The sequence below is a fragment of the Pelobates fuscus genome, chromosome 3 (assembly GCF_036172605.1).
Source record: "Pelobates fuscus isolate aPelFus1 chromosome 3, aPelFus1.pri, whole genome shotgun sequence".
Classification (NCBI taxonomy): domain Eukaryota; kingdom Metazoa; phylum Chordata; class Amphibia; order Anura; family Pelobatidae; genus Pelobates; species Pelobates fuscus.
Genome location: NC_086319.1, coordinates 222,096,706 through 222,119,576, shown reverse-complemented (window position 1 = coordinate 222,119,576; position 22,871 = coordinate 222,096,706). Strand labels below are relative to the sequence as shown.

The following is a 22,871-nucleotide window of genomic DNA, read 5'->3' as shown; positions in this document are numbered from 1 at the left end:
GGGGATGACATGGTTTCTCCAATACAGAACATTGTTATCAGGCTTTCGTCAGTGACTAAGCCAATTGGTTTATTTCTGCTGTGATTTATAATGGTATTTCATCACAAACATATCGAAAACAATTCCCCTTGGACTACACCATTGTGGGTTATCATACTCAGTAATCTGGTACTGCAAACATCACAATTATATTGTAAACCTTGATGGATCGTCTCATGTGAGTCATATTAATTATATAATTGTACTGTGTGGTTCTAGTCTGCATGGCGGGTGTTTTTTTTGCAAGATACTGCAGCTATTATCATTGATTAGTGAAGTGTGAATGTCCCAAATTAATACAAATCAATTTGACAAGGACTGAACTCCCAAATAATTTGAGTAGGCAGTTGCCTGTAGGTGACCACATGCATTTAGGTAATGGGTAATGTCCATTTATTTCAATTCCCTTTAAAAAATAATATTTTTTAATTCAAATATGGCTGATGTGGCACTGCCCGACAATGACTTGATGAGACTATATTGAAGAGGCAGAAGAGTGTGTGTGCTGGGGACAATTATTTATGTATTTATTACAGCCATTTGTAAAGCACCAACTTATTCCACAGCGCTGACCATACACAATAACATCAACAGCGACTGTGTGCAAATAAGGGAGAAGCCTTGATGTGCATTGTGAGTTTATACATCAAAGCACTGTCATTGTTTAGTTTTAACACTGCATTTTTTTCAATTTAGTTTTTTTATCACATTCCTTTTACATTATATATATTTAAAATGCTCTTACAACAGGTCGATTAAATACACTTTAGTTTATTTAGCACTATTTAATTTTTCTCCCACGTTGGAATAAGTGAAGGACCCACCAATATTGGGATACTGTGAAATAGTGGTGGGCTTAACACAATATGGTCGTATGGTGGAACGGAATCTCCATATTTGTTTGCTGAGATAGGAGATTTTTAGTAGCCTTGTAAAATATAAGTAGCCAATATAATGTTTTTCTGTTGCCGAGAACCAAACCTTACTCCTGCAACCTTTTAAAAGATGCTATTGTGTAAAATCGGGTAAAGGTAATGGAAATTGTAGTCAGTACATCAATTTTGCTGCATAAACAAACTAGAAATGATGATTATTCATATAACACTGAGTCTGATCATGTATTTGTTTATTTGGCAGTATTCACTGACTCCTACTTCAGCTCCATTTAGTGTCTCTCCCACAGGGACAATTTCTTCTACAAAAGTGTTCGATTACGAGACTGATCCACAAAGGTACACAATCTCATCACTAGTGCCATAAAGCAAATTATTGGAAGTGTGTCAATGTAAACATCCAGCTATTTTTCTTAACAGTTACTCATTGACGGTGACAGTGAGAGACCAACAAGGATTGTCTGTTAATGGAACTATTACTGTTTTCATAACAAACGTGAATGATGAAACACCATATTTCACCACGTAAGTAGTAGATTCACACCTTCTGAGTATAATCCAAATTGGAAATTTCGTTAGAAAGCCAGTACTGGATTGTAAACATATGTAACCTTATAAAATCTTAGATTTTCAGTTTGTACCTTTTCCAGTTTCCAATATTTCATGAAGTCTTCTATGTGCTTTGTATGTCAGTGTACTTGGCTATTTGTCTCTATTCTGAACTGCTTTTTTTTTTAGTTATTAGAAACATTCCAGTATTTTTATGGTAATTTTTAACACTTTTAGAATGTTCCTTCACTTAGGTGAGTAACAATGTGTTTCCAATTGTAAAAAAGATCCCACATAATCATTAAGAATAATTAGGTCTGTGAATATTGCACTCTGATGTAAATGGGCATGACCAATGTCTCTTTCAGTGATCTCCTAATTCAAAAATGGCGTTCATCACAAGGGTTTGTCTTACCCTTAATACAGAACATTCCGCACTGTGAGGACCTTATTCTCTATATAGATGCTAGTAATGAGTTAAGAGTAATTTTCATGCTTTATCACAACCTGCAGACTTCTCTTTATAGTGCAGGATGCTTAATGCAGTGCTCCTGGTTAAGTTAAAAGGAACAAGCTGCTAGCTCAAGATGCTAGCCCCAATGTCCCCAGAATGCATGCTATAAATACCAGTTTAAAAACAGTAGGTTTTTAATCATTTTTCCCAGTTGGGAGTTGAGTCAAATTGGCAAATTTTCCATTTTCAAGTTAAGGCAACGATCACCTTTCTTATATATGTGGATATAAACTGAAACAAATTCTTGATATGAATAACTATCAAGTCCTTGAATGAACAGAGTTAAAACTTCCTTTAATGGATAAACCTCCATATTGATCATAGGTAATTTAACACACACTTCTAATAACTTTCTAATTCTATGCATTTCTGAAGGGTTTGATAACCAGTCAGATTTCAGCTGTAATGTTCTTTTGTTTCAGAACCACAAGAATATATTCTATCCCAGAGGAACAGATTCCAGGAACTATTGTTGCAAATGTAACGGCAGCAGATCCAGATGCAGTTGGTTTCATTAACACTCTGCTCTATAGCATCAACCCACCATCAGAGTACTTCACCATAGATCAGTGTAAGATATAAAATAATATAATATATATTTTTTGTAGCTGTAGTTTTCATCAAGTAGAATGATTTTTAAAAAACATTTAATTTAATCTATAATGGTAAGTTAAAATCATACATAAAGGAGACCTTGTCAAATGTGCCACGAATGTATCTTAACTCCTATTAATATATTTGTTCAGTCCCGACTTATCAAGGTTTCTGGTAAGTTTCCACAAGCAGGAACATTCAATGCATGTAGCTTGACATTTCCTGGAAAGGGTATGAATGTGACACATAGTTCCTCATACTAATAGTCTCGAACCCTTATTTAGCTTCAATCCAAGTTAGTTCCTGTTCAATTGTGTGAACTATACGATTTAAGTTTAATTGTAATCAGCTGCAACTGATTTTCTGTGGAAATGGGATAGATCTTTCGAAAACGTGAAATGAGAACCAGACCATCGTGCTGACAATTGGGCACACTGTCAGACTGTAAAGAAGAAATGTTTGACTTTGTTGATGCTTCACAGATATCATAGGAGGACGAGGAGAGCCTGCTTTACCTGACCAGAGTGTCTTTTCTAAGCTTTTACCTGCACATCTTTTGCACCACTATAGGCCCAAATGGAAAGGCCATCAGAGACATTATGAATGATAACAATTATGGAATCAACATAACAACAACATAACTGCTATTTCACCTATTTTTAAGCCTTTTGTGTGTGTGTCCTCTGGTTCTGTGCAGTACACAGTTACGGGCCTCAAGCAATGGAGTATGACATTCTTCCTTCCCCACATCCCCGAACAGATGATCTGGACCATAATGCTGAGAATCTCAACATTCATATACTTACCCACTACATGGGCTGCTGTGGCAATGACAAAGATTAGGTTCTATGCATGGCTGTAACTGTTGTTCAGGTGGTCCCAACAACAGTCAAAGAGCAAGTATTCAGGAATTGCAAGGAAGAACACAGTAATAACCCATGTGTGAAGCTAACCTCATCTTCGCCCATCTGTGTGAGATTACCTGGCTCCTACCATGATTACTTAATGGAACACTATAGTATCAGGGATACAATCTGTATTCCTAACACTATAGTGCCATGTTCCAAGTTAGATACAGCCCCTTCTCCTTTTTCAAGTAAAATTAAAAATAGCTTTTTTTTCACCCTTGTCATTGGTGAGGCATGGCCTCCTCTGGAGATGGTCCAATCCAATGCTCCTAAAGCTTCTCTATAGGAAAACACTGTATTCAATGCTGTCTGATGAGCTTCTCACTTCACAAAGACCAAGTTTTACTTGATTACTGCAACAGAAGCACATCTAGTGACCACCAATGTAACAGCCACTAAAAGTGGGTTTAATATTGCAGTGTAAGTGTAACGGATCACCTGGCACCCCGACTTGGTACCTCCGTTAAAGGATGCTCCTAGTGCTTCCTGAGGACTCCAAGCACTCTGGCAGACACCACAATCACCGAATCCAATAAACCTTTTAAATTCTCCCAAGCATATGAATGCTGTATACAGCCGAATAGGACAAACCATGCAAATAGGTTTCCACTCCTAGCAGTCAAACTGGAACAGCATACAATAAATCCTTCCCCCCAATAATGAGACGACACATCACTTCGAGGGTAAAAACAGGAACACTGGACTGGCTCATCCAGCCTGGCTTTTATTACACCAATCCACATACAGGCCACACCCAGGGGGAGGCATAAAATAACCAAGCACATACATGGTTCAGCCCACACATCCCCTCCCCTCAGATAACATTAAACTCAATTATCCGGTACCCTTTTTCAGCCAAGTTCTGGATGTACCCCAAAACCCGGGGGTACACCTTTAAATCCAGCATCGCTGGATAGCCCTTATTCAGGGGGACAACATATCCAAAATTCAAGTAATTCGGATGAATGGTTCGTGAGATATGGGGTTCCAAAGATTTGACCGACCGCAGGGGTAAAGTATCCGAAAACAGTTCCATGCATTTTGGCCCTGCGGTCGGTCACAAACAAGGGAATGAAAACAGGCGAATTGCCTGTGTTATAGAGCCTGGAGAGGGTTTGAATGAATTCCCTTGTTTATGGGGCTCTTTCTACCGAACGGCGGGTCATTCGGTAGTTTCCATACGAATTTCTGGAAGTATGGAGGTCTCAGCGGTGTTTGCCTAGTCAAGTGTCCGATTTTAGTTACAGACACTCGACGGCAAAACACCGCTGTTCGGTAGTTTAAGATGGCCGCCGCCACGTGTTTGTTTCCCGAATGGCGGCCACCCAGAGGACAAAAGACCACACTGCACTGATTGCCAATTACCTGTTTGCAACATTGTTGCAAACGGTAATTGGAGGCACACTCATTCCTGGGTGGTCTGGTTGTTCGGTAGTTTCACTCAATATACTGAATGGAGTGATTCTACCGAACAATCAGATGAATGTTGCATACAAATCACCCAGGATAAACTTAACACATCTATAAATACATATATAATATTACAGGCAGTACACTCGAATATGCTTCACAGTCTTAAAGGGACAGTAGTCCCAAAAGTCCCAATATGTCCATAGATGCTGTTAAAAGGGCCAGTAGCAGCAATATACAGTACAATATGCCCCAAATGACCCAGGGGCCATAGTCAGTAGGTAGGAGGCTAGCAAACAGGCTTCTCCAGGGCCCAGTGGCGAGGTTGGTTTCGCCACATTTCTCCCCTTTTCCAAACAGACTAACAGGGTACCTGACCTCTTGCCGGTCAGTGCCCTTGTTAGTCCAGCAGCCCACCCACAAAACAGAAACAGCAGTACAGCCCACCCACAATAAATGGTTACTACACCTGAGTAATGGAAAAACTTGTCCAGGTCCAGGTGCCTCACCCCGGCTGTGTGGGGGACTGGTAGGCTGTTTTGGTGGGTTGCTGAGTGGGCAGAGACCAGCGGTACTCTGCCCTGGTGCCAGCACTACTACAGGAGTAGTCTGGTTGGAGCCTGGTTGCTGGAGACCGACTGTCTCCCCTTTAGCTGCGCAGCTCTGCTGCTGGAGACCGACTGTCTCCCCTTGAGTTACACCGCTCTGCTGCTGGAGACCGACTGTCTCCCCTTTAGTTACACAGCTCTGCTGCTGGAGACAGACTGTCTCCCCTTTGGCTAAACAGCCCTGTTGTGGGGGGGCAGGACCGACCGTCCCTACCCCCTGTGCTGGAAGTGCAGAGACCACGGTCCCATCTGCACAGGTGTGGGGCTTACAGTCTCCCCCTGGTACATTAAGCTGCCGCTGGGGAGAGGTAGTAACCAGCTCCTCTCCCATTAGAACACTCTGCCCATTGATGATCTGCCGCTGGGGAGAGGTGGTAACAATCTCCTCTCCCATTAGAACACTCTGCCCATTGATGATCTGCCGCTGGGGGGAGGAGGTAACAATCTCCTCTCCCATGCCTACTTTCAGTCTTTGTGGAGGGAGACCGACTGTCTCTCCTCCCAATTCAGTGTCCTGCTGCTGGGGAATAGAGACTGGGCTCTCTATTCCCAAAAAATCACGCTGCTGCTGGGGGGTAGGACCAACTACCTCTGCCCCCTGTAACTCAGCCTTCCGCTGGGGAGGGAGGACGCTGCTCTCCTCTCCCTGCACTTCACACTGCCTTCCCGGCATATCACTCTGCTGCTGGGGGGTAGGACCAACTACCTCTGCCCCCTGTAACTCAGCCTGCCGCTGGGGAATGGAGACTGGGCTCCCAATTCCCAACAAATCACACTGCCGCTGGGGAGGGAGGACGGCCCCTTCAGCTCCCTGTAGCTTGGGCGCAGAGACCATGGTCCCATCTGCGCTGGTGTGGGGCTTACTGTCTCCCCTTGGTGTGCTAAGCTGCCGCTGGGGAGAGGGGGTAACAAACTCCTCTCCCTTACACACTTTCAGCCGCTGGGGAGCAGGGCTGACCCTCTGTACCCCCTGTAGGCAGGGCGCAGAGACCACGGTCCCATCTGCGCTGGTGAGGGGCTTACTGTCTCCCCTTGGTGAGCTGTGCTGCCGCTGGGGAGAGGGAATAACAAACTCCTCTCCCTTACACACCTTCAACCGCTGGGGAGAGGGGATAACAGGCTCCTCTCCCTGCACCGTAGACTGCCGCTGGGGAGCAAGAACGGCACCTTCAGCTCCCTGTAACGCACACTGCCGCTGGGGATCTGGGCCGACTGCCCAGCATCCCTGTAGGGCCGGTAGAGAGACCGCAGTCCCATCTCCACCTGCCATCGGTGGGTCTTCCCAGGACCAATCCGTGAGGCCCCTCAACATTTGTGAGTAAGGGCCACCTGCTTCCCCACCTGGCAACTCTGGCTGCTGCTGGGGATCTGGGCCGGCTGCCCAGCATCCCGGTGGAGTGACCTTGGTCCCATCTCTACCTGCCTGTTGTGGTTCCTCACAGGACCAGTCTATGAGGACCCCCACTTCGGGTTCCTCCCGCCGCCTCAGGGAAAGACGGCTAACCTCCTCGGATGCAGCCTCTACCCGGCTGCTGTAACGCTCCTGCTGCTGAGCATACTTCCTCTCTTTTGCCAACCGGAATTCTCGGTCCAGCCTTGTGTTTCGCTCGGCCATGACCTGGTTCCAGATCACCCGGCGTGTCTCCATGGGTATATCATCCCCATACTCAGCCACTCGCTGCCTCACCTCGGCCAGCCAATCATCTCCAGAGCCAGAACCTTCCATACTTGTCTGCTCCCAGGGGCGCTGCACGACTGCTAGCGTTGCCCTCAATTTGTAAATCCAAACGAACTGTGTCTCCGAGCTGCTTTACCTCACACTAGGACGCCATCCCACCGCTGCCACCAATGTAACGGATCACCTGGCACCCCGACTTGGTACCTCCGTTAAAGGATGCTCCTAGTGCTTCCTGAGGACTCCAAGCACTCTGGCAGACACCACAATCACCGAATCCAATAAACCTTTTAAATTCTCCCAAGCATATGAATGCTGTATACAGCCGAATAGGACAAACCATGCAAATAGGTTTCCACTCCTAGCAGTCAAACTGGAACAGCATACAATAAATCCTTCCCCCCAATAATGAGACGACACATCACTTCGAGGGTAAAAACAGGAACACTGGACTGGCTCATCCAGCCTGGCTTTTATTACACCAATCCACATACAGGCCACACCCAGGGGGAGGCATAAAATAACCAAGCACATACATGGTTCAGCCCACACATCCCCTCCCCTCAGATAACATTAAACTCAATTATCCGGTACCCTTTTTCAGCCAAGTTCTGGATGTACCCCAAAACCCGGGGGTACACCTTTAAATCCAGCATCGCTGGATAGCCCTTATTCAGGGGGACAACATATCCAAAATTCAAGTAATTCGGATGAATGGTTCGTGAGATATGGGGTTCCAAAGATTTGACCGACCGCAGGGGTAAAGTATCCGAAAACAGTTCCATGCATTTTGGCCCTGCGGTCGGTCACAAACAAGGGAATGAAAACAGGCGAATTGCCTGTGTTATAGAGCCTGGAGAGGGTTTGAATGAATTCCCTTGTTTATGGGGCTCTTTCTACCGAACGGCGGGTCATTCGGTAGTTTCCATACGAATTTCTGGAAGTATGGAGGTCTCAGCGGTGTTTGCCTAGTCAAGTGTCCGATTTTAGTTCCAGACACTCGACGGCAAAACACCGCTGTTCGGTAGTTTAAGATGGCCGCCGCCACGTGTTTGTTTCCCGAATGGCGGCCACCCAGAGGACAAAAGACCACACTGCACTGATTGCCAATTACCTGTTTGCAACATTGTTGCAAACGGTAATTGGAGGCACACTCATTCCTGGGTGGTCTGGTTGTTCGGTAGTTTCACTCAATATACTGAATGGAGTGATTCTACCGAACAATCAGATGAATGTTGCATACAAATCACCCAGGATAAACTTAACACATCTATAAATACATATATAATATTACAGGCAGTACACTCGAATATGCTTCACAGTCTTAAAGGGACAGTAGTCCCAAAAGTCCCAATATGTCCATAGATGCTGTTAAAAGGGCCAGTAGCAGCAATATACAGTACAATATGCCCCAAATGACCCAGGGGCCATAGTCAGTAGGTAGGAGGCTAGCAAACAGGCTTCTCCAGGGCCCAGTGGCGAGGTTGGTTTCGCCACAGTAAGCATTACAGTTTCTAAAAATTGAGGAAGCTAGAGACATTCTTAACACTACCATGTAAACATTGCAGAGTCTTTAAAACAGGGGAACTGGACCCAGACCACTTCATTGAGATGAAGTGCTCTATGTGACTTTAATTGTCCATTAAAGGGACACTATAGGCACCCAGATCACTTCATCTTGCAGTTTTAGAGATTCTGTAATGTTTACATGGCAGTGTGAAGAATGCCTCTAGTGGTTGTCTACCAGACAGCCATTGCAGGCGCATCCTCGATTTACATGGAGTTTAACTCTGTGAAACGATGCTGGACTGCTGGACATCCTCATGCTTTGCATAAGGATGTCCAATGTCTTTTAAAAAAAAAAAAAAAAAACTAGGAAAGCACTGAGTCATTGCTTTCTTATGGAGAAGGTTTCCGGTTTGCTGTGATATTGGCAGAGGAGAAGCCCGATCCCGAGCCCGAGCCAAGTGACCTTGGTGCTGTAAGTGAAAAAAAGGTGAACAGGGACACTATAGTGTTAGGAATACCGTTTTGTATTCCTAATACACTAGTGTTCCTTCAAGGAAAGCTCCTACCCCATAACATCTCAAGCTTATTTATGTTGTTATGAGGCAGGAGTGCCTGAAGTTGGGGCTCTGACACCTGGTGCTCCTGCCTCTCCAATTCCATTCCTCTCTGCTGTGCAGTATGAGAAAGGGTTAGTCAAGTGGTTGCTGTAATGTTTACAAATATTTACATCTAAATTCTAAGTTCTTTTGCCTATTCCATGAGCTCTTCTAAAACACGAATGTAGCTGCATAAGAAAGGTTTCCTAGGATAGATACCTTCTGCCTGTTCCTCCAGAACAATGTCAGAAGGAGGAACATGATTAAGCTGAAGATGTCCTAGACCCCTGGGTGTTTTCTGGATGACACAAATCTGGATCATTGCCAAGTGAACCCATTTTAATCACCTCACCTCATATTTTTTTTTACCCTTGACAACATTTTTCACCATACAGCCCCCTTTGGACTTAATACATGGTGTCAAATGGCAGGCTGAATGGCAGATGAGGTACCGACACAAAGACTTCCTAATCCTTTGTTCATGTCAGGGAAGGATCATGGACACTAAATCGCACGGATCTTGATTGTTGAGATTACTGATAAACCTAAATACAATACATAGGAACTGTTCAATTGAGAAACTATAAACTCTGAAATGATACACAGATTTACAATCAAATGGTGTGCGTATTGCTCTATGTGTAGGAGTGCACTACAGAGTCCTACAGAACTAACCACTCAGCTACTTCACAGGTTAGAAAAAGCTCACTTTAATCTGGTGGGATTATAACTGCATTAGACAGCTTCACAGCATTTCAACTCACCACATTGTGCAGCTTTTCAGAGCATATGACAGAGCTCCAAGCAATAAATGTTTCAGTAATGTGCAGTGTATAAGTGTATTATAGAGCTCCACTGTGATAAGCAGTATGTGAGAGTCCTACAGGCACAGACACTTTATGATAATTGCACAGTATTAAAACCCTCAGCACACCGTGTATATTATTTTGAAAGGATCACAGTAATAAAACTCACAATAACGTGTGTTTAAATGGCAGCAAATGAGTATGTACATTGAATACATAGCTTAATAAGTCTTTTAATTAGGTGTTATCCCAAGTCATTCAAACTGATCAAACATTAACTGTCCCTCTCCGCCACATTTTCTCACTGCCCACTACTCCCTTCGCCCTCATTTCTGATACAAACGCACTGATACACACTGGCACATACACACACACACACACACACTTAGATACACACAGTGACAGATACACAAACCTTAACACACAGATACACACACTGACACACTCAGACACACATGTTCTTTGACAGACACATATACACTCTCACTGACAAGAACAGATACATTCTCACTGACAAACACATACACTCTCACTGAAAAGAACACATTCACTCTCACTGACAAACACACATATACTCTTTGACAGACACACAAACACATACAAACTCCCTAACAGACACACATACATTTTTATTTTATTTGTTTTTACATTTTACTCCACCCAGCCTTTAGGAGTGCTGGCATGGAGTCCCTGTGGTCCAGTGGGGCTGCTGAGCGGCAGGTGTGCCCTCGCGCGTCACTGCTCCCTCGCCAACCGCAGCTATTTGATTTTTTTAACTTTTGGCGGAACTCCAATTGGTGTTCTGCAGAACCCCAGGGTTCCGCGGAACACCAATTGGGAAATGCTGCTTTACATATTCTCTTTTTTTTCTTTATGTCTTTACTTGTGATCTGGTTATCATGCTGTACTTTTATTAAAGCCATAATTAAACCTATGTTAATTGGTGTATTTTGGATTTGTGCTGCCCTAGGCAGGACGAAACTCAGGAACCCCCTCCCCCTAATTTACATTTGCCCCACCCCTTCCTGTCAAGGTCACATGCACTTTGACCAACAGACACTTTCTCACTGATGCATGCACTGACATACACTCACTGAAAGATAGTCATTGGCACACACACTATTTAACCAACACACACTTTAATTGAAACACACACACTCTCAGATACACTGACATCAGAGGCGGCTCTCTAATTAGGCGGTTTAGGCGGCCGCCTAAGGCCTCGCGCTGGCTGGGGCCTCGCGGCCGCCTAAACCGCCTGTGGGCAGAGTGTGTCAGGTCCTCGGTCAGTGACCGAGGACCTGACACCAGGAGGGGGCCGGCGGCTTGCCCGGTATGCCGCCGGGTGCGAGGCCCCTCCTGGCTGCCAGGCCGGCCACCGCAGACACTGGTCTGCAGCTCCGCAGTGCGCAGAGCTGCAGACCATGTGACTCGCGAGAATTGGCCAATCAGAGCGTTGCCGCGGGTTACCACGGCAACGCTCTGAAATCTCGCGAGATTACACGGTCTGCAGCTCTGCGGAGCTGCAGACCGGAAGTAATGGCCACCGGACCACCAGGGAGCCCACTGGACCACCAGGGAAAGGTAGGCTCTCCCTCCCCATCACCCCCCCACCACCATCACCACCCCCAGCCGTACCCCCCACAGCCTCACCACCCCATCACCAACCATCACCCTCAGACTCACTCACCATCACCCCCCACCACCCTCAGCCTCACCCCCACCACCCTCAGCCTCACCCCCCCTACCCTCACCATCACCCCCCACCACCCTCAGCCTCACCCCCCCACCCTCAGCCTCACCCCCCACCATCACCCCCCACCACCCTCAGCCTCACCCCCCACCCTTACCATCACCCCCACCACCCTCAGCCTCACCCCCCCACCCTTACCATCACCCCCACCACCCTCAGCCTCACCCCCCACCCTCAGCCTCACCCCCCACCACCCTCAGCCTCACCCCCCACCACCCTCAGCCTCACCCCCCACCACCCTCAGCCTCACCCCCCACCACCCTCAGCCTCACCCCCCCTCACCTTCACCACCCTCAGCCTCACTCACCATCACCCCCCACCACCCTCACCATCAGCCCCCACCACCCTCAGCCTCACCCCCCCTACCCTCACCATCACCACCCTCACCCCCCCCACCCTCAGCCTCACCCCCCACCCTCAGCCTCACCCCCCCCACCCTCAGCCTCACCCCCCCCCACCCTCAGCCTCACCCCACCACCCTCACCATCACCCCCACCACCCTCAGCCTCACTCACCATCACCCCCCACCACCCTCACCCCCCACCCTCAGCCTCACCCCCACCACCCTCAGCCTGACCCCCCACCACCCTCAGCCTCACCCCCCACCACCCTCACCCCTCAACCCCCACCACCTTCACCATCACCCCCACCACCTTCACCATCACCCCCCCACCCTCACCATCACCCCCCACCCCCCTCAGCCTCACCCCCCCCACCCTCAGCCTCACCCCCCACCCTCACCATCACCACCCTCAGCCTCACCCCCCCACCCTCACCCTCACCCCCCCACCCTCACCATCACCCCCACCACCCTCAGCCTCACCCCCCAACCCTCACCCTCACCCCCCCACCCTCACCATCACCACCCTCAGCCTCACCCCCCCACCGTCACCATCACCACCCTCAGCCTCACCCCCCATCCTCAGCCTCACCCCCCCACCCTCACCATCACCCCCACCACCCTCAGCCTCACTCACCATCACCCCCAACACCCTCACCCACCACCCTCAGCCTCACCCCCCACCACCCTCAGCCTCACCCCCCACCACCCTCAGCCTCACCCCCCACCACCCTCAGCCTCACCCCCCACCCTCACCCTCACACCCCCACCCTCACCATCACCCCCCACCACCCTCAGCCTCACCCCCCAACCCTCACCCTCACCCCCCCCACCCTCAGCCTCACCCCCCCAACCCTCACCCTCACCCCCCCACCCTCACCCCCCACCCTCACCATCACCCCCCACCACCCTCAGCCTTACCCCCCCCCCACCCTCACCCCCCCATCCTCACCATCCCCCCCACCCTCAGCCTCACCCCCCACCACCCTCAGCCTCACCCCCCACCACCCTCAGCCTCACCCCCCCACCCTCACCATCACCCCCACCACCCTCAGCCTTACCCCCCCACCCTCACCGCCCCATCCTCACCATCCCCCCCACCCTCAGCCTCACCCTCCACCACTCTCAGCCTCACACCCCACCACCCTCAGCCTCACACCCCACCACCCTCAGCCTCACACCCCACCACCCTCAGCCTCAACCCCCACCACCCTCAGCCTCAACCCCCACCACCCTCAGCCTCAACCCCCACCACCCTCACCATCACCCCCCACCACCATCACCACCCCCAGCCTCAGCCTCACCACCCCCATCACCCCTCACCACCCTCAGCATCACCACCCCCACCACCCTCACCATCACCCCCCACCACCCTCAGCCTCACCACCCCACCCTCACCATCACCCCCCACCACCCTCAGCCTCACCCCCCCTACCCTCACCATCACCCCCCACCACCCTGAACCTCACCACCCCCGCCACCCTCAGCATCACCCCCCGCCACCCTCAGCATCACCCCCCGCCACCCTCAGCATCAGCCCCCCGCCACCCTCAGCATCAGCCCCCCGCCACCCTCAGCATCAGCCCCCCGCCACCCTCAGCATCACCCCCCACCACCCTCAGCATCACCACCCTCAGCATCACCCCCCACCACCCTCAGCATAACCCTCCGTCACCACCCTCAGCCTCACCCCACTCACCATCACCCCCTCCTTCTCACATCACCCCCTCTCACATTACCACCTCTCACTCTCACATTACCCCCTCTCACATTACCCCCTCTCACTTTACCCCCCTCACTCTCACTTTACCCTCCTCACTCTCACTTTACCCCCCCTCACTCTCACATTACCCCCCCTCACTTTCACATTACCCCCCCTCACTTTCACATTACCCCCCCTCACTCTCACATTACCCCCCCTCACTCTCACATTACCCCCTCTCACATTACCATCACCCCCCTCCCTCTCACATTACCATCACCCCCCGCTCCCTCTCACCATCGCACCCCCGCTCCCTATCACCATCGCAGCCCCGCTCCCTCTCACCCCCTCTCCCTCTCACCATCGCACCCCTTCTCCCTCTCACCATCGCCCCCCCCCCTATACACACAACACACTTCAAGCAGCTACCCCATACACATAGGGTCTCAGACAAAAACGCAAACATGCTCACAGAGACATACATTCAGACACACAAGGATACTCTCTGTCAGACACACTCTCAGGCACATACACAGGTAGACAGCGCATCAATGTGTATATGTGACACTTTTTTGTTAGTGGGGCCTCATGTTTGCGTTTCGCCTAAGGCCTCATAAAGTCTAGAGCCGCCTCTGACTGACATACAATGAAGCACACACACACTCACTGATATGACACACACTATTACTAGCGCACACACTGACAGATGCATACACTGACTCATTGACCCACACTCACACACTCACTGACAGACACGCACACACTCACTGACACATGCACACACACTCACTGACAGACATGCACACACACACTCATACACATTTCCCCCAATTATAATTTTTAAAAATAATTTAATTCAAATCCACCCAGCCTCCCTGGGAGAGCTGGAGTGGATTCCTTACTTGGGGTCCAGTGGGGCTGTTGGGGCTGCTAGTGCTGCTGGGCAGGTGTGGGGGTGGACAGACAGAGTAGGCTGCGAGGGAGCAGTGATCTTCCTGCTCAGCTCCCTTGCACACAGCTTAGTGATGCCGGGAGCCGGACTAACATCATATTCCGGCTCACGGCATCAGTAAACATCGTGCACGCTGGCAACACCAGCTGCCGCCTGCCTGATGGCCAGTTGGCCAGCTCTTGGGCCCCCAGAACACAAGGCTAACAAGGCATCCGCCAGGGCTTTTGTGCCGCCAAACGCAAATGCCTTTTTAGCCTTGCGGTACATACATCACTGTTTATGTTGAAAATCTTATTGTATTTTACACATTGGTTGGATTTATAATTTTAATCTCTAACATCGGCTGTGCTAGATTCCAGATCCCCTGTGTCTTGAGCCCAAAGGAACATTTGATGACTGTTAAGTCTCCTGGTGGAGTGCTGTACTACTTATTTTTAATTTTATAATAGGCGACTGCTTGGAAAACCAGGTGCCTGATGTAAAATTAAAAATACAGAACACTAACTCTTCCCGCCCATTTACTTATTGTGAAGATTCAGGCTAAAGAGCCCCACATCCATTGATTCATACATCAAAGCCACCCCCCACTGTTGCTTATGTAATATTATAATTTCCAATAAGTTAAAGTAGTTAATTTAAAAAAAAAAACATTTTATGCTTTCAAAAGTACAATAATCTGAGAGAAACTAAATATGATATTTTAAGAAACAGGGCCATGCAACTTGAAAATGAAGTTCTAGAATTTGTAATTCCTTTTTTTTTTTCTACTACAGTGACAGGCACAATTCGAATTGCGATGACCATAGACCGTGAAGCTGATCCGTTCCGGCTTCAACCTAATATAAATGTACAAGTTATGGTGAAGGACAGCCCTAGTGGTGGGCATACGAACAGCACAACTTTAACATTCACTATACAAGATATCAATGATAACCCACCAACCTGCCTTCAGTATGCATTCAGGTGTGACAGTCTTATTTTTTTCTTTAACAATTGTCTAGCATAAAATAACAGAGGTTTTTGATATCACTGCAATGGTCATTGAAGTGTAAGCTCAGCAGCCAACATGAAGGCAAACCTCTAGTGTAAGTTTTACTGTAACAGTTTATCTTGTTGCTGTGAACTACAAAGCAAAATATAATGAAAGTGTTTTTATGAATGCATACAAACAAATTAACCCTTAATAGGACACACATAGCATGAGTGGCGACACTGTAACACGGCCTGGCAATTGGCACTGTTGTATATGATCAGACTTGTTTCTCAGTGTATAAAAGGGATACAGAGCTGAATTAATTCTAATATAAATACATTTTTCCATTTGTTTTGTAGTACGTCCGTGCCGGAAACAGAAATAAATGGCTCTCTTATAATAAATCTCTCAAATATGTGCAAAGACATTGATGTTGATTCTCCCAACAATTTGTTCAATTTTTCTGGCCTGTCGGGACTTGGCAGCAATCAAAGATTTCAACTTGACCCAGCTGGTACAGGAAAAATAATAGTAAGTTCTTAGGGAAAAAAAGGGCACAATTCTATAGCTTCAGCTGCTTCAAAAAGGGGTTTTATTTATTTACTATGATGTTTTGAGGTGATATGGTAAGAGTGAGAAATTAGTTAGAGGACACCCATTTGTAAATGTTTAGTTTTATTTTTAATGTTTTAAATTCTACATGGACATTATTCTTGAGCTAAACTTTGCAGCATTGGCACCAAAGCTATCAGCGCAATTTGCATTTAATTCTGCTATGTACAGTTGTACATGGACTCATACTAATTTAAATTCCAGGTTATTTTGAGCTGGGATAAAAGATGTGTATTTAGATAAGAAAGATGAGAAATGACAGATATTCCCCGAAAAAAAAAAAAAAAAATTATGTCTTGGATCTACTTAGCCCAACTCAAAGATTAGTGAATTCTAAATTCTTCATTTATTTGTGCTGTGATGCTTTCCCTGTCTTGAAATAGCTTTTATTGATAACCAAAGCTAGAAACAATATATTCATATTGTATGCACTTCACTCTTTTAGCTAATTGGTAATCTCAATTTTGAAGATCCTAATAATCTAGCAGTTGGCAATGAATACAGCTTGACTCTGCAGGTCCAGGACGTTGCATTCCCATACTATACAAGTAAGTGATGAGTCAGATAAAATAGATAATATGAGCATAATAAATTATTTTACACAGTAAATGTGAACTGAGTAGGCTATGTGTTTCTCTCTCCCCAGAAAATCTTTATGTGTATGTGAAGACCACGCCAGTTGATGAGTTTCCACCAGTTTTCAATAGATCATCATATGTTTTCAATGTTTCAGAACTGTCTCCACGTAAGTCATAAATAATGCAAGCAGAATGCATTTTAAAAAATTGATGATCTTGTCCATTCAGCAATTCCATTTCAACAGCGAAGAGGTGACATTTCAGCTCCCAATGAATCCTCGTCAGAACCATTCGCTGGGAGTCATAATGTAACTGTCATGGTGTCAAAATAAAATCCCTGATTGGAAAAGCCTGCAGTGCCTGGATTTCTGTTCACGTTGCTGAATAACGCGTTTGGTGGCTCCATGCACTGTGGCACTGTGTTTTTGATCCATCACTCAAACTTATGCCATCTTTATGGCATGCATTATGAAAAATGTTGGCAATCTTTCCCTAAATATAAACCTGGAAATTTCGCATATAAATGGACTTAAGTGAAATAACCAATAAATCATCAATAATTAAATTATTGATGAGCTAATGCCATGTATCAGTAAAAATAAAGTGGAATAAACAGGAAATGGTATATGTTATCAAACGTAAAAACCCTGTCCTATGAAATAATGAGTCCTCTCAAAACAAACAGTTCAAACCCAAAATGTTCCTTCTTGTCTCTCCTTCTGACCACTTAGTTTAGGATGGTGTATCCTAAAAATTATTAATGATCATGATATAATAGAATAAATGCAAAAAAATGTGCAACTCCCACAGGATGAAGCAATCAATTTAATTGATATAAATAAGTAAAATTAAAATCAGAACTTACAAACTTCTGTGAGGGAATTGCGCAAGTGAATCAGAAATGCACAAGCCATCAACCAAATTTATGCAGGATGGAATTTAGGAGTGACTAGCCTCCATTTAATTCTTGATTCTGGCTTGGAGGATAGAGGAGATTGGACACAACAGTAGCAAGAAATCCACCTGATTATTTCTTACTTAAGACTTTACCTCAACATGTCCTTACAATAATGGGACACCATGGTCACCAAAACAACTTTAGCTTAATGAAGTAGTTTTGTTGTATATATAAATACTCGTGCAGTCTTACTTTGTTACTGCAGCCCTAGGCACACCTGCCAGCATGTGACTTACACAGCTTTCCTAAACACTTCCCGTAAAGAGTAATCTAATGTTTACACTTCCTTTATTGCAAATTCTGTTTCATTTAGAATTTCTCATGTCCTGCTTTGTTAATAGCATGCTAGCCCTGTAGGAGCCTCCTGTATGTAATTAAAGTTCAGTTTGCAGAGCAGTAGATAAAAACTTTTAAAATAAGTTAACATCTAATTAAAAATTATTTTAAAAAATGTCATGCAGGCTGTCGGGCTGAGTCAGTCACAGCCAGGGGATTTATGGCTAGGGCTGCATAAACAAAAAAAATTTGATTTTGTACAAACTTGTTCTCAGGCAAAGATTAAGTAGGGGCACTAAAGTCACCGAAAAATCTTTAGCTCAATGAAGCTGTTTTGGTGTATAGATCAGGCCTTTTCAGTTCCACTGCTCAATTCTCTACCATTTAGTAGTTAACCCCTTCAGGACGGAGTCAATAGTGCACGTTCTGATCAAAACAAAACGTAAACAAAAACTGGAATTTGCGCTATATGTCTGTTCAACCGTAGTTCCCCTCTTTCAAATTATATGCACCCACACTTATTATATATCATTTTGTTCAGGAGAAACAGGGCTTTAATCTATCATTAACTATTCATATATGGAACATAATTTATTATGAATAAAATAAAAAAAAAGGTGAGAAAATAAGATTTTTTTTTAAATTTGTATTTCCGTCTGCCATTTTAGCTGTGAATGTCATAATACTGTTAGGTTTTACTGCAAAAAAATGCACATATTTGTAATCAGCGATGTCTCACGAGTACAACAGTACCCCCCATTAACAGGTTTTATGGTGTTTTGGAAAGTTACAGGGTCAAATATAGAACGTTCCATTTTCAAATTGAAATTTTCCAGATTAGTAATGTTACCTTTGAGACGGTGTGGTAGCCCAGGAAAGAGAATTACCCCCATAATGGCATACCATTTGAAAAATTAGACAAGCCAAGGTATTGAAAGTGGGGTATGTTTAGTCTTTTTTAGTAGCCACTTAGTCACAAACACTGGCCAAAATTAGCGTTCATAATTGTTTTTGTGTGAAAAAAGCAAAAAACTAATATTTGGCCAGTGTTTGTGACTAAGTGGCTACTAAGAAAGACTGGACATACCCCACTTGCAATACCTCGGGTTGTCTACTTTTGCAAATGGTATGCCATCATGGGGGTAATTCTCATTCCTGGGCTACCATACGCTCTCAAAGGCAACATAACCAATCTGGCAAATTTCAATGTGAAAAAAATGAAATGCAAGCCTTATATGTGACTCTCTAACTTTCCAAAACACCATAAAACCTGTACATGGGGGGTACTGTTATTCTCGGGAGACTTCACTAAACACAAATATTAGTGTTTTAAAACCGTAAAACATATTACAACAATAATATAGACCATAAAAGTGCCGTTCGCTTGTAAAAAATGCGAAAAACGTAACTTTTACTTAAAATATCATTGTTGTAATACAATTTACCAGTTTGAAACACTAATATTTGAGTTCAGTGAAGTCTCCCGAGTAAAACAGTACCCCCTATGTACAGGTTTTATGGTGTCTTGGAGAGTTACAGGGTCAAATATAGTGCTTGCGAATTAAATTCTCTGCACTTTCTCCCTGTGTTGTCAGGCATGTCAATCAAATTTTAATTAATCAAATCACATAATTACGTTAAAAGATTATTTAAATATACACGTAGAATTTTAATATATATGCATTTATAGGTATTTAAATTCTACGTGTATACTAATGTAATCTTTTATGTAATTATATGTATTTATCTATATATATATATTTGCGGTTATTTGTATTTTATACATAGATAGATATATATAGAATGTCATTCTAAGTGTATTTTGTTACCGATATATATATATTAATAACAAAATACAGTTAGAATGAAATTACATATGCATATATAATTTATATTAAATTTTGTTTCAATATTTTATTTATTTATTTTATTATTTTATTTATTTATTATTTTAATTATACGTATTTATATATAATATATATATGTACATCTATTATATATATAATATATATACATATTATATATATGTAACATCATTCTAAGTGTATTTTAATATTAATTTATATACTTATATTAATATTAAAATGCACTTTGCATGACGTTACATATATATAATATGTATATATATTATATATATAATATATATACATATTATATATATATTAAAATATATTTAATTTATTTTTAAACATGTTTATTTTATTTTTTTTACACCTCCTACCAGCAGGGGGACTGTCTGATATTTCAAACAGTCCCCCTGCTGGCATATCCATAGCCAGCTATAGGGGGCCATGTGATCGCTCTTTGAGAGCGATCACATGGCCCCCGGGGGCCTCATTTGCCGGAGGGGGGCTGCCTGGGCTCTCAGGCAGCCCCCGAGAAGAGGATCGTGGCGGAGGTGAGTAGTTGCTGGCTCCTGGGGGCTTAAACCGTTACGGCGTTCCATGCCGCCGCAACGGCTTTAAAGCCCATTTAAAGCGCGACGGCATGGAACGCCGTAACGGCGTTAAGGGGTTAAATCAATTTGTTTATGCAGCCCTAGTCACATACCTGCGTGTGACTTGCACAGCTTTCCTAAACACTTCCTGTAAAGAGAGATCAAACTGTTACACTTCCTTTATTGCAAATTCTGTTTAATTTAGAATTTCTTATCTCCTGCTCTGTTAATAGCTGGCTAGATCATGCATTCTGCATACTCCTGTATGTAATTAAAGTTCAATTTACAGAACAGGAGATTAAAATCTTTAAAGTAGCATCTGATCGATAATTAAACCATTTTTGTTTTATGCAGGCTGTGTCAGTCACAGCCAGGGAAGGTGTGGCTACGGCTGCATAAACAAACAAAAATTATTTGTCTCCTAAATGGAGTGAATTGAGCAGTAAGACTTCAGGGGCATGATCTATACACAACAACTGCTTCATTAAGCTAAAGTTGTTTTGGTGGCTATAAGTTTTCACATTTCCAATGGCACATCAACAAGTCATATTTTTTTTACATGGCACCAATACCATTGTGTAAGTTTATTTGTTCTAAAACCTCACCCTATAAAGATGAACAGAAATTATAAGACTTTCCCACATATATCAAGAGAGGGAATTTTTCATTTATTGTGATATATAGATGAAAGTATTGACATTATGCATACTGCTATCATTACAGCTTCATCAAAAATTGGCCAAGTGTATGCTACTGACCAGGACTACCCTTTCATCGGGATCACATACTCTATAGTCACTGGTGGAAGCACTCTGAGTGATTCAAATGTGTTTTGGCTTGATCCCAGCACAGGAAGCCTGCAGCTTGCTACTTACCTTGATTACGAAACTACACCTGTATACACACTGACAGTCCAAGCTACAGACTCGGCTTCCAAAACTGCTACAGTTTCAGTGAGTGACAGTCTTTTACAGCACAGTTCAACAGTTTCATTTCTTATACAATGTCAAGTAATTACATAGAGAGTAAAAATTACAATTTTAATTTGTTTGTGCTAAAAAAAAAAAAAGGAAATCAATCAATTATGCTTTTTAAAATATATATTTTTTATGCTTTCTGTTCCACAGCAAATTACATGGATGAACAAACATACGGCAGGCTCCGCTGTTAATATGCAATTTATCCAGTGTTTATAGGCATGACTTTTATTTGCAAATTGCTCATAGCAAGCGAACAAGAATTATTAATGCTATTTGCCACTGGCATTGTTAGCAATCATTGGGAAACTAGTTAAAACCATCAGCAGCGTGAGGGTTAACCATGCGTGAGGGTTAACTAGCAAACGCATATTAGAAACGGTTAAAAAAAAATTTCTAAGTCTGTGGAAGTCAATCTAATCTCATGTAACTATACGGTGCATTACTTTCCTTATGCCCCGACTTGCCATGCCATGGAATAGTAAATCAGTGCTAATAAAAATAGAGACATGGCAGCTATTGCTAAAAAGGTTCCATTCCATGAGGATGGGGACATTAAATTACCAGGAGTGGATACAGCTCTTGTCCTCCCCTCTAACCCCCATCTCTCGATATCAGATGGTGGCTTTTATGAACTACCCTCCCCCTCCTTTCTGCTGTACACACTCTTGTTCTTATAGAAACAGTCACACTACAAAAAAAGAAAATACATTTGCCAGAGCCCTCTTCCCACTGCTAGGATAGTGAAGGGAGACTGAGAAATAAATACAGGTGATACTCGAAAAATTAGAATATCGTGCAAAAGTTCATTTATTTCAGTAATGCAATGTAAAAGGGGAAACTAATATGAGCCTAGAATATTGCACCTTTTCACAATATTCTAATTTACTGAGATTGTGGATTTGGGGTTTTCATGAGCTGTAAGCCATAATCATCGCACTTATGACAAATCACGGCTTGAACTATCTTGCTTTGCATGTAATGCATCTATCTCATATATTGGTTTCCCCTTTTACGTTGCATTACTGAAATAAATTAACTTTTGCACGATATTCTAATTTTTCGAGTATCACCTGTACTCTCTGGCTTAGTTCTCTGTAGGGTCTATTCACAAAACATCGAAAGGCAACATATTTGAGTTTTTTTGCCAAATTTTGATACGCGCATAGTAATCCTTTTGGTCCAAATAACCCACAAGGACACAGACACCAC

At 44.4% G+C, this 22,871-nt stretch overlaps 1 protein-coding gene across 1 annotated transcript in view; it reads left to right on the top strand.

Moving 5' to 3' along the window:
- CDHR3 (cadherin related family member 3) overlaps positions 1-22,871 on the top strand; it is a 64,081-nt gene that overhangs the window by 20,845 nt on the left and 20,365 nt on the right. The window contains exons 5-12 of the mRNA XM_063445434.1: positions 1,177-1,271; positions 1,353-1,457; positions 2,418-2,566; positions 15,622-15,811; positions 16,181-16,352; positions 16,879-16,981; positions 17,080-17,178; positions 21,406-21,635. Of these exons, the coding sequence (XP_063301504.1) occupies positions 1,177-1,271; positions 1,353-1,457; positions 2,418-2,566; positions 15,622-15,811; positions 16,181-16,352; positions 16,879-16,981; positions 17,080-17,178; positions 21,406-21,635 (1,143 nt within the window). The remainder of the gene's footprint in view (positions 1-1,176; positions 1,272-1,352; positions 1,458-2,417; positions 2,567-15,621; positions 15,812-16,180; positions 16,353-16,878; positions 16,982-17,079; positions 17,179-21,405; positions 21,636-22,871) is intronic.